This window comes from Sycon ciliatum, chromosome 11, assembly GCF_964019385.1.
Source record: "Sycon ciliatum chromosome 11, ocSycCili1.1, whole genome shotgun sequence".
Taxonomy (NCBI): Eukaryota; Metazoa; Porifera; class Calcarea; order Leucosolenida; family Sycettidae; genus Sycon; species Sycon ciliatum.
In genome coordinates, this window is record NC_088653.1 from 23334254 (window position 1) to 23347632 (window position 13379).

The following is a 13379-nucleotide window of genomic DNA, read 5'->3' on the forward strand; positions in this document are numbered from 1 at the left end:
AAACTACATGTACAATCATGTACATGGTACGAAATAGACCCATGGGCTTGTACGACGAAGCTTTGTGGTGTTCGAACTTGGCCTGGGCTTATGCACGAGCATGGGCTTATATGCGGGTGGGTTTATCCGCGGGATTCTACGGTACTCGCTACATTCCTACATTCGCCTCCTTTGTATGTGTATGTGTTCCTAGTGCGTGTGTATTGTACACGTCATACCAGGTGTGTGTGTCACTGTGTGTGTGTGTGTGTGTGTGTGTCACTGTGTGTGCGTGTATGTGTGTCACTGTGTGTATGCGTGTGTGTGTGTGTGTGTGTGTGTGTGTGTGTGTGTGTGCGTGTATGCGTGTGTGTGTGTGTGTATATGTGCACGTCTTTCTTCTCTTTCTCATTCTTTTAGCTCTTCTTTCATTCTCCTGGGTGGTTACCAACAGCCAGTGTATGCCGGAGTATGTGGTGTAGCGTGTGTGTGTAAAAAAGGAATGAAAACATGGGAAAAATGAAAAAAATGAAAAATAGGGATTCACTGGCCAGATAAAGCCACTTCAATCAGCTGTGTGGTGGATACCAGGCTAAAATTAGTGGCGGTCAATTCATCAGCCTTGCAAGGTGTTGAATGGTGTAATCCCAGCACAAGTTGCTATGTCTAACATAGCTGTTCGCTATCATCGCTTCCACGGTGGGCAGGTCTGACGTATCTGTGTGTGTGTGTGTGTGTGTGTGTGTTGCTGTGTGTGTATGTGTGTCACTGTGTGTGTGTGTGTGTGTGTGTGTGTCACTGTGTGTCACTGTGTGTGTGTGTGTGTGTGTGTGTGTGTGTGTGTGTGTGTGTGTGTGTGTGTGTGTGTGTGTGTGTGTGTAGCTGGTTGGTAAAATAACTCCAATTTCACTTCAAGGTACCAGTGCATCTAGTGTCTGCTTCTATCAAAGCAGCGTGCTGTCTATACTGGTTACCCCAGCAAGTGTAGGGTGTGCATCGGTAACTGTCTTGTCCGTTTTATGCCGATGTACTCCGTGTGGTGTAGACCAGGTGTGCATTGGTGGTCGATTCACATGGCTTCGCCAGTTGTGTGGATGAGACAGTTATCTGGCGCAAGTCTTGATCTGTCTCATTCAGATCTTGTTTGCTATCGTTGCTATAAGAGAAAATCTGTGGATGCACATCCAGTGCATTTGCAGATTTGCGTGCTTCTCTTGTGACGGGCGTATACATGGTACATGGTGTGTGTGTGTGTGTGTGTGTGTGTGTGTGTGTGTGTGTGTGTGTGTGTGTGTGTGTGTGTGTGTGTGTGTGTGTGTGTGTGTGTGTGTGCTCCTCCTGACTCTGTATGTCGACAGGCAGGCAATCGTCAAATACGTCTGCGACCCGTCCAAGGTCCAACCAGAGTTCAAGTTTGTCAACGAAGAACCAAAGCTGCAATACGTACGTCACTGTGTCTTTGTGCTCTGCTACAGAGTACATCATTATAAAGAGTATACGTAGAGTTTATACAAAAGAGAAAGACCAAGGAACTACAAGTTACGCTATACCACCAGTCACTAAATAATCAGCTCATGCGACCGTAACATTGCACGACAATTCCTTCCTTTATCTTTGAATAAGTTAATCCTTAGCTCTCCATTTGAGTCCATACGTAGAGTTCTTATTAGTTCGCTCCACTGCAGCCACTATATTGCTTTAAAACCCCATACGCACGTATCTGCAGAACGCCTATTGTCCACACCTCTCTGTGGCCGGAGCCGTCTCCAGGTGATTAGGATGCGGAGTCTGTTCGGAAAAGGGGCCTGGCAAACGCCCATCTAGCATAAAGAAAGTTTCATGCTTTCCCCATCATCAGTCAGCATTTTCCTTGGCAGAACAACACAGGAGTTTGGGTATGTAGCTGTTTTCATTGTGACCTTGGCATGGTGGTCCCACTCTGGATGGCATGGTGGTCCCACTCTGGATGGCATGGTGGTCCCACTCTGGATGGCATGGTGGTCCCACTCTGGATGGCATGGTGGTCCCACTCTGGATGGCATGGTGGTCCCACTCTGGATGGCATGGTGGTCCCACTCTGGAATAGGACAACAGTTACCAATGAGCTGTTCATGGTTTGGCGTTTTCATCTCGTCTGACAGGGATTGTATAGTATGAGTTTGTATTGCCTGTGAGAATGAACCATGAGGCGAGGATGCTGATGCCATAAATAATTTTTTTAAAGGAAAAAAAGAAATGCACACCTACTATGCACTGTCTGATTCTCGTCATCGTCTCTGTGTAAATGCCGTGCGGCACCACTGCTCAGCCGCGAAACGCACTTCAAACTCGTGTGTGTGGGTGTGCGTGTGTGTGTGTGTGTGTGTGTGTGTGTGTGTGTGTGTGTGCGTGTGTGCATGCACGCACATGTATATTATGTGTGTGTGTGTTTCAGAATCTGGAAATGAGCACCGCTCTAGCCTGCGTCACAACACCGCCGGCTCCGAGCACCACAGGGCCGATCCCGACTGGCTCCACGCCCCATCACGAGCCGAACAGGGTCCACGTGAAGGTATCAGTCAGCTTGGGTACTATCCTGGTCATCTTGTAAGTGAACGGCTTATGTAGCTTATGGGTATGGTTAACAACGTTTCAGCAACTTTCGGCCTGGCCATTTTTGGCAGAATTTTTTTGCAAGGTTCAGTATGCAAAAAGGCGACGTAGAGACAATGATTTAATGATAGCAAAGATGTTGTGTGGCATGACCGCGGAACTAATATCATTCACTCCTCAATGTGACAAAGTACACAGGCAGCAACCGTACATGCCCAAATGTGTTTTGGCCCGGGGAGGCTGAAATTTAAACGCGCCGAAATTGTGTAGATTTACAGTATGGTGATGGTCAAGAGTGCATAATCGCCAAGAGTGTGCAACTCCAGCTATGTGGTCTGTGACGGCTAACCCTGTCCGGATTAAGCGTTTTTTGAAGGGTCAAAATGGAAATGTTTATTTTTTGGAAATTCACCCAAAATGCTAAAAAAATCTTTAAAAAATTCAAAATTTCTCCCAAAATGCGAAAATTATGCTGCCGTTACCATGGCAACCAAAATGGCGTAAAACTTGAACCCCTTGTCGTTCTAAGTGCACATGGAGGAAGCCTGTGCAAAGGATGTGGTTGTTTTCGATAGTCGAAAGGAATCGATCATTTTGTTTGCAAAATATGCTCAAAATGTTGAAAAAAGCTGAAAAAACCCCAAAATGCGAAAAATATTATGCAAAAACATAATCCGGACAGGCCTAGCGACGGCAGAACTTCACATCACGTGATGAACGCACACACACACACACACACACACACACACACACACACACACACACACACACACACACACACACACACACACACACACACACACACACATTATTTGCACCCTGCACATGATAGATACACGTACAACCCTGCGTTGGGTTCCACTCTCTTGTGCTCACTTGGCACTGTTTGCCAGCGTAGCCTTTTGAACCCGTGCCATGTGATGTGGAGTTCTGCCGTCGCAGCACTGTACAGAGGTTGTGCAGGCAGTTGCACACTCTTGGCGATTATCTACTCTTAGTACGGTGTCATTCGACTGCTTTCATGCACTATAAATTAATCCATCATTGCAAATGTGCACAACTTCTACATGTTGTCTCTGGCCAGGTCACGGTGAAAGAAGAGCTAGGAAACATTTGCTAAAACTTTCATAAAAGTTTCGTCATGCCTCTCCTTGCAGTACTCTCCTTTGTTTCTCTCCTTATCATTTAGTTCGCCGTGGTTGGTTACCACCCGACCTCTCATAAATATTGGCAGTCTTACGACGAGCCAGGAGATGTTGAACAAATAAAATGAAATAAGTCGTGCTGCCCAATGTTTGAACTATTGGTTGGTAACGTCTTGCATGCACCTTTAAAAACGTACCGCTAGAGCGACCCACCTTGATCTGACAGGCCGGGAAAGGGAACTTACTTGTATGGCAGAGTGCAAAACACATGTGTGCGGTGTGAAAACCTTAGGGTGCGTTTGGTTGGTACGATCTAGAACAGGATCGAACAGCTGGTGCACATGGAGCAGCCTCATGCCAACCAAACGGTACTCCAGAAACAGAGCACATTTTCGTGGAAAAATGTGTGAAACTTGAAAATGTGTATGGGTCACCATGGTCACTTTGTACGGTACAACGAGTCCAACCCAAAAGCGTATGCACGTGATCATTTGGGACCAAAATCGATGTTCCCGCCAGGTTTCACTGTGAAAAAGTGAAACTGCTCGGTCTGCTCCGGCCTCGAGGCCGGAGCAAGCAGAACATGTTCTGGCCGACCCAGAACAGGTGCAGTCCCAACCAAACGCGCTGTTCTGGTGAATCCTGTTCTAGTTCGTACCAACCAAACGCGCCCTCAGTGTACATATACATGTAAAGGCCTCCTTAGCATGTTCTTGTGTGGACCTCGAAGGTATAGACCTTACTCGATGAACGTCACAATCACGTGAACCGGTGTCCCGGGAACCAGGGAGTGGCAAGAGACCTGCGCTCAGTGCACAGCGGACTCTGCGTGCGAACATGGGAGTAGAAAAACACCGGTATTTTACTACTCCCTTGTACGAACTGAGCCTTTCTTGCCACTCGTTTCTCGTACACGTGCCCTAGCTTACGTTAAATCCCTGGAGGCGAGTCCAAAAATCACGTTATCGAATATGATCTATACTGAGTACGGATTGACTGCACATCGTGCAATGCGTGTAAGTGTCGTATGTCGGTTTGACCTACGGACAAGACACCATCTCCACAATACGACCATGAGTTGAACTGATATGCCATGCAGTGTAATGCTGAGTTCGAACGACCAAACAATTGAAAGTCTGACGTCGACTCTTACACTGAATGCCACGAAAAGAACCAACTTTGGGCCTGAAGGGGAGGGGGGCTTATGCCCTGGTCAGGCTCAAACCCCGGTGTGGTGGGGGGCTTATACCCCGGTCAGGTTCACACCCAATGCGGGGGGGGGGGGGGGGCTTATACCCCGGTGCGGTTAACACTCTGGAAAATACGGTAGATATCTGAGATTGTTGTTGACAGGGTGGCTGGTTGACTGTGCGTGGTGTGTGTATGTAGCTCCTTATTTGAGTGTATGTTGTATGCATGTGCCTGGTGGTCAGGTTCTGTGTGACAGTACTGGCGTACTTTATGGGCGGTGCGCTCTACAACCATTATGCCCGTCAAAGAACTGGTTCAGACCTTGTGCCCAACCTGGTCTTCTGGACTGAGCTACCCAGCTTGATCAAGGTATTTCCTCTGCGAGTTTGTGTGCGTGCGTGTGTGTGTGAAAGTCTGACCCTCTACTTTTAGTGCTGCATTGTGGGGAAGGGGGGGGGGGGATGCGGCTCTTTAAAAGTCTTTTAATTCCCGTTGCTATGCAAAAGACGTTACTTCAGTAACGTCTGGCGCTAGCCAGGGTCCACACAGCTTTAATTCCGTGTTTGTGTGTGTTTGTGCCGTCGGCATGCCTGGCGCTATCCCGTACCGTACCATCAAAGACAGCTGGCCACAATATTCAAAGAGGGCTTTCAAATGCAAGATCATAACATGAAGCAACTTGGAAGAATGCGTATGGTATATACACAGAAGCCTTGCTTGGTAGTTTAACATGTTTTTCGATTTTGACTGCATGTTACATGGTCGCAAGACCGGGACTCTGCCAACCGGGTTATGGTTGTAGTCAGGAGCACTACGCGTCCTCGCCTTGTAACATGCTGTCAAAATCGAAAAGAATGAGTATGTAGTAGGTGTGCGAAGTGTATCGTGGGAATCATATCTTTTTGCATCTTTCCCTCGAGTGGGTCTATTGTTATCAGGCAATTGTCTGTTATAGTCACCACTATAAATAAAAATCCAATCCAATCCATGCATGCAGGGCGATAGTGCGGGTTCGAATCCCAGGTTAGGCCACACGTTTTCATTTCTATGTTTCTCGTCGCCTGAAAATCTAAAAACGTATGCGAGAGGTGGAAAAAAAATAAAAAATGACCGAAAAATAAAACAATACACCATGCAAAATAGCATCCATAGTTGGCAACTACAGTCCATTCAGAAAAAGATGGACTTCTAGCTTTTGGCCATAAACGGGTCAAACTTTGAGTTTTTTTAGAATTTTTTCTACCATCGGATCCCCTATGGAATCCTCTTCCAAATATGTTTCTGAAGTTTTTTTTGTCCAAAAAGTAAGCCATAGCAAGAATAGGATTTCGGCCAGGTTTTGCCCCAAAAGCACTGAATCGGGAAAAACCATCAACATCCAGGCCGTTTGACCCCGCCTGCAACAGTGCGTTGTGCGGTTCGAACCCCAGTTCAGGTACCTTTTTGGACCCTCTTTCAAATTTCAAAGTTCGCAGCACTGCACTGTGTACATGTGTACGATGAAATCACGAAAAATCGCCAAATACGGGAGCTCGCCAGAGCCAGGGCCCATCTCTTTATGAATGGACTGTAGTATGTGGTAGGAGCTTCTGTCACAAGCTGTGCATGTGCAGCTAGATTGCGCACAAAAAATGGCGACCTCGCATCATGTGTCGCGCAGGCCAGGCCACATTATGTACATGTGCATGAGTGTGCTGGTCCCCACATGCACAGTCAGTGCAGCACATTTTTTTCTTTTTTTCCTCCAGACTCCTGAATCGTATGCGCGCGGGTGACGAGAAACATAGAAATAAAAACGTGTGGCCTTATGTCTTAAAAAAAAGGAGCATTGAATTTTTTTTAACTTTTGCCTAACTGAGGCTAACTCACATTCAAACTGATTGAAACGTTTTTGCAATACAATGATGTACCCAATCAATGGAAAAAACATTTCCAACAGTTCTAATAACATGCATGATGGGATAGGCAAAAAAGCATAGCGTAGGGCCGTGAGCTTCCAAGCTCTCTCGTACTGCTTGTGCTGATGCTGATATTCTTGGTGGTAATTTCTAGCAGGGAGCAACGTTAGTGAAATGCAGGCACGAATCGGAGGAAAACCGATCAAACGTCGACACTCCATGAATGCGCAAGGTCAAGGGGGGGGGGGGAGATCTCAGCCCATATACCGTTGTGGCAAGTGAAATCCGACACTTGCCATAGGGGACAGCACTAAGGGTGGCCACATCATGCGAATTATTTTGTCCAAAATTGAAATTCAAAAAGCGAAAAAAACGGTCAAAATGTTTTGAGAAAATTCAAAAAATCCCCCAAAATGCAGAAAAATTTGATCCGTTGCCATGGTTTTTACAGTACTCGTACCCAATAGTTACAAAAACAAAAAATCCACAAACTGCTTATCATGTGTGTCTGTGTGCTGCATGCTTCCAAATTCGGGGATGGGTGTCAAAAGGTCAAAGGTGTATGTATTTGAAAGTACTGTTTTCACATGTCAAACTTGGTAATACATGTATATTGAGCAGCACATGTACTCTCCTGATGTGACATCACTGTCGTTCTCCAAAAACGGCCAAAATTCAATCCTGGTGGGGCCAAAATTGTGCGAAAATCCAACCAAAATTCAAAAATAATTGAAAACATTTTGTGGACAAGCCTAGACAGCACCACAAATGGACACCAATGATGTAATGCACTGCACCCAATAGAGCCGTATGCATCCCAAACAGATCGAAAGGTCACAGCGTAGATACACACAGTTCACAAACGAGGTACACATACGGAGTATTGGTATCCAATCCCCATTCATTTTTGCCAGCACCTTTTGAACCTTGACTGTGATGAGCACGAGTTTTGTCATCAGACAGATACAGTTGTATGTAACACATGAACTGTACGTGGGCCAGGCAGGCAGGGCTGCAGGGGCTGCAGACTGCATGGTGCAGTCCCTTATGCCAAGTGTCGGATTTCACTTGCCACAACTGTACATGAGTGTACAGTATCAGACAAGCCTTGCTGTGGTTGAAAACATGTTGTTTTGTTGACAGCATGTTACAAGGCGCTAGGCGGAGGACGCACTGTCTGTGTTTGAAAACAATGCTCCTTACTTACTACAACCATCCACGGTTGGCAGAGCCCCGGTCTTGCGACTATTCGGACCCTATACGGTTCGAATGGTGGCAAGACCAGGGCTCTGCCAACCAACCGATGATGGTTGTGGTCAGGAGCACTGTTTTCAAGCACAAACAGTGTGTCCTCCGCCTTGTAACATACTGTCAACAAAACAACGTGACAGTACATGTAGAAATCTCACCTTCAGCAGAAGTACCATCACTCGTACCGAGGTCCATCATGGCCAGATATTCTGATTGTGTGGTTGAAGAAGAGTAGCGGACTCCTTGCCGCACACCCAGACAGCTGGACCTAGGCCCATCATGGCCAGATATTCTGATTGAGTGGTTGAAGAAGAGTAGCGGACTCCTTGTTGCGCATCCAGACAGCTGGACCTGTGAACGACAAACAGCGGAGTAGCTTCAGAAAAAGAGCACCGCAATGTCACCTCGGGCAAAGCATCAATGTACGGGTGTACGGGTGCTGCTGGTATTTCTGTTGTAATCATCGTTGTTATTGTTGTTGTTCAAATCTTTATTCTCACGATAGCCAGTGGCCAATAAGAGGTGTTGTTGTTGCTGCTGCTGCTGCTGCTGTCGTCGTTGTTGTTGTTGTTGTTGTTGTTGTTGTTGTTGTCGTCGTCGTCGTCGTCGTCGTCGTTGTTGTTGTTGTTGTTGTCGTCGTGTTCTCCAGGATGGCTTCAACTTTGTGCTTTGCAAGTATGGCAAGCAGGGGTATAGCAATCTGTAGACGTGTCCTAGACAGTGTTCACATGCCCTGCTCCCTGCTGCCTGCTGCCTGCTGCTGCGCATCCTCATCATCAGCACAGCCGTGAGCCGTGATATGAACACTGACCCCCCTCAGACGCTGCTAGTACTAAGCCAAGTAAGTTTTCCACAGCAGATCAGCTAGTGTTGCTGCTGCTGCTGCTCAAGGCTGTGCCATTGTCCATGGTCTATGGTCTATGCCGTTCATGGCCTACATTGTATGCCGTTCATGGCCTACATTGTTTGCCGTTCATGGCCTATGGCGTCCATGGTCTATGCCGTCTATGGTCTGTGGCAACGCAGACCCAAGCCTGTCGTGAAGCGATTACGAGCTGGACGGACGCCTGTCCCGCCCTAGTCGGTCGATGTTCAGTGGTTTGGAGGAGGCTACTCATGGGCAAATACATCCAGCTGTTTGTCCATTATGTGAACGAGCGTGTGTGTGTGTGTGTGTGTATGAGAGGGGGGGGGGAGGGAACTAGGCATGGTCCCACCCTCTTTTCCCCCCAAGCAACATGGCATACTTTTCGGTAATGGCCTCACGCACACCGACGATACCTCAAGCAGCCAGTTAAAAATTATTTATTTATTGTTGTTGAAACTCTTTGCTTCCTTTTATTTTTCAATTTCAACTCTGTTCGTGACAAAATTATTTTAATTGTACTGATGCGACAAGTAATAATAATTATTTATAGATAATGAGAGTATACCTTTCGCTCCATATTCCACTAAGGTTTAGACATACTGAAGTAATTTTATACAGTTTTGTCCGCAGACTGAGCAGACACAATTTTATAGAAATCTTTTAAAAGTGAAGTGTGTGGGTTACAGCGAGGGCTTCGTCCCCCCTCCCCCCCCCCCCCCCAACGTGTGTGGATTCACAGGAAGCATGAGTTTCCAAGTCTGAAGAAATTTTTTGAACGGTCGCTGCTTGGATGTGACTTCACCATAGCTTAGTGGTAGGGCATCGCTGGCTACAAGCGAGGGTCCCTGGTTCGAGTCCTGGTGGTGACAGTTATATTTTACTTCAGACTTTTCCCGTCTGCGTGTTTCCCTCAAACCAACGAATAGTTATTGATTTTTTTATGTATTGGAGCGCCCCATGTGCTGGTACCGGTTTGTACGTGAAGTGTGTGGGATACGGCGAGGGCTGCGTCCCACCCGCCTGTGCGGATTCACAGGAAGTGTGCGTTTCGAAGTCTGAAGAAAACGTTGAACGGTCTCTGCTGGGATGACAGCTATACCATACCTCAGTGCTTAGAGCACTTGGCGGGTACATGCATTCAAAATAATAGTATATGTAAATTAGTACATTTTGACCGCCCGGCAAAGGCCGAAATGTCCAATAATCATTAACCAATCCATCAGGACCGATTGACGTCATTTTAGAAAATTTCTAAAAATGAAGTCAATCGGTCCTGATGGGTTGATTACGCCCGAGGCGGGAAGGCCATGCCTATAGTATTGGCAGGAGTACTGCAACCTGTCCCTCCAAATTCTGCGCAGAGTTCTGCGGCACAAATCGCTACATTATGCGGCGGATAGCGTGAATTCTGAGGCATTAGAGAGGTTCTGCAAAACGAAAATGTGTACGAACTTTCGCTCTACATCACGAAGTGAGAAACTTCGCACGAACTTTCGCAACTTTGGACGCGAAACTTGCAGGGAACGCGAAATGAACTTTCGTAGGAAGTTTCGTGAGATTGGGTCATGTCGTACGTGCACTTGGCGCGTGCAAACTACGAAAATGTGCAGAACACAAAGTTCGTGCGAAAATTCGTACACATTTAAGGCCTGTCGCGAAACTTCGTTCGAATTTTCGTTGTGCAGAACCTCTCTAATACTGCGGTATTTCTGCGGCGCTGAACCAGAGAAAAGACATGGCTATATGCATCAATACAAAAATTAGTGGTCGAAAACACACGATAGGCTCAATACAGTAACGAAGAAAACTGGTACAGTTGCTGTACTGTCCATTGCACCTGCACATCATGCACATCCGACTTTGAATGCAACAAAAATAGCGACAGGACACTGCACTGTGCATGTGCATGAATATGAAGCGCATGCTCGCATTGCCCCCCAAACCGTGATTTTTCACGATTCTGCGGTGAAAACTGTGAATTCCGCGGGATATTTAAAAAAACATGAATTCCGCGGATTTTACCGCGGAATCGCGGATTCCTGGAGTTTTTCGACGTGCCAGACCTATTGGGATGAGCTATAATTATTATGTGTATAACCCCCCCCCCCCCCCCCCCCCCAGAGTGTGCAACTCCTGATACCCTTGCATATGGGGTACGCCGACGGCGAAAACTCACGTCACGTGGACGTGGTGCAGTGTCGCAGTTGTACGTTTCCAGCCCGTTTTTAGCGAGCAGTGGAGCAATAAAAAAAGAACTCTCTGACAGAAACTCACTGCGGGTATTCAAATCCCCAGCATGATCGTGGCAGATATTTGGATTGCGCGCACGCTATCCTTCGTTTGTACGTAACAGAGACACGTGATGTGAGTTTTCGCCGTCGGAGACCCCATATGCAGAGTTGCACACTCTTGGGGAGTTATATACTTTTGGTATTGGTCATAAGGCCACACCAGGGAGTCGTAAAATACCCTTCTGGGCCACACCGTTTTTTATCTATGTTTCGCGTCCCCTGTACCGTGCGCATGTATTTCACAGCCGGAGTGCAAAAAAACGGAACAATTTTTTTTTGAAAATGCAATACAAATTTAATGCAAACCCAGAAAACCGGAAAATGTAACTCAGCTCACACACATGTACATGTACTTCGAGAAGTACATGTGTGTGCAATAAGCTGGCCCGCAAGTCACACAATCATCATACCGCCTGTGTTTGGGCCACAAGCATGGCAAAGGGGATACCCTCATGTATTCATGTACATGTATGCATGTGTGTGTCCATGTACATGAAAAAACGCAATGCACGTACATGTACACTGTTTTTTTGAATGGCTTTTTTATTTTTTTCGCCTTCCCTCATTGATTTCATCGAATAAGGTGACGCGAAACATAGAAAAAACGGCGTGGCCTAACATGGGCAACGACCACGTGTTAGGCACCGGCGGATTATGCCGGCATAATTATTGGCATAATTTGGTGGTTGAAAATTTGGAGCATAATTTGGCATCCTTTCGGAGATAGGAGCATAACTACATGATTGTACCACAATTCTAGTATGTAAGCTACACAATTGTGTACAATGCACCTGATCAGTGCTGGTGGCCTGCATGGTAAAGGGTTCGGAGTAGCCCTTTTCCAAAGATGCTCGCCACTTTTTTTTCGCAACTTTCCGTTGTTTTGGAAGAAATCGCAACTTTCTTCATTTTCACAAAAAAACTACTTCGCAACTTTTCAGCAAAGGTGTGCAAAGAAGCGCGCTGGAGGAGACCATCGACTGTTCAAGCTATGGGTATTGCTCTAATAATTAAACAAATGAGGTATAGTTGATGTTCGGTCAAGGTGGAAGGAGAGGTGGAGCTACGGGAGAGATGATCTGATTATTCCCAGGGTGAGGGTGACATCGGTTGGACGAGTATGATGATTACGAAGCCAGTTGAACATGATAGTTTTCAAAGGTAACTCAAAATAATTTGGCAATGAAAAACAAAAGAGATCAACTAATGATTAGAAGAAGTCATGTTTTCTCCTTTCCATGTTGATCTCTAGCATGCATGGTATGGGGATATTCATGTATTTTGTTGTACTAATGGCCACTTGCAAGTACGAAAAGGCACAATTTTCCGAAGTTTGAGGCTCCATAAGTGCAACAAAGTGAATATGTATCCCCACGTGCCAAAGCATAATATGAGGACTTTGCGAGCATAATGCGAGAATCCATGAAAGCATAATTCCATGATTTCGCGAGCATAATCCGCCGGAGCCTACCACGTGTCATGTAATAATAATAATTATTATATTTATAACTCGACTAGAATACCGGTATTTTAGGGGTCGTCCGTATTTTTCGAAAAATTAAAAATCCGTCCTCAGGCAGAAAGAAAAGCTTAAAGGGGGTGGTGGGTGGTCAAGAGCGCTGGCGGAATTTAATTTTTTGTTTTTTGTACTTTTTTTTCATCAGTGACTTTCATACACTCGTTGCACTGACATGATGTAGTGCACTGTAGACGTAGTGTAGGATCGCAAACACCAGTATGATACCGGTACATGACTTTTTTGTAGTTGTAGGACGTGCATGGCCTTCGGTAGACCTCCTACTCACTTTACTCCATCATCTTTTAATGCGACGGACCCCACGATAGGCAGTCAGCCTTTGGGTCATCCTAATAAAGTTATTATTATTATTATTATTTGATAACCGCAATCAGTAATACCAAGAGTAGATAAACATCTACTCTTGGTAATACAAGCTGGATCGACATTTGTGTACACTGTATTCATGTATTGTAAAACTGTGGAGACAATGTGCAATAAAACGATGAAAAATGTGAAGAAATTGTGTAGAGAAAGAAAGGGATTCAAACAAGTTTTCGTACAACACTCATCAGGAATCGTCGTTGTACTAAAGGACACTGAAACAAAAATTGAACTATTATAGAAAATCTAAGTTAGAGAAATAAC

At 45.9% G+C, this 13379-nt stretch overlaps 1 protein-coding gene across 1 annotated transcript in view; it reads left to right on the forward strand.

Annotated features, from left to right (window-relative positions):
• The window catches only part of LOC135827605 (uncharacterized), a 22802-nt gene extending 13209 nt beyond the window's left edge, over positions 1–9593 (forward strand). The window contains exons 4-7 of the mRNA XM_065340076.1: positions 1338–1422; positions 2414–2565; positions 5150–5276; positions 8706–9593. Of these exons, the coding sequence (XP_065196148.1) occupies positions 1338–1422; positions 2414–2565; positions 5150–5276; positions 8706–8762 (421 nt within the window). The 3' untranslated portion in view covers positions 8763–9593. The remainder of the gene's footprint in view (positions 1–1337; positions 1423–2413; positions 2566–5149; positions 5277–8705) is intronic.
• Positions 9594–13379: the final 3786 nt, after the last annotated feature.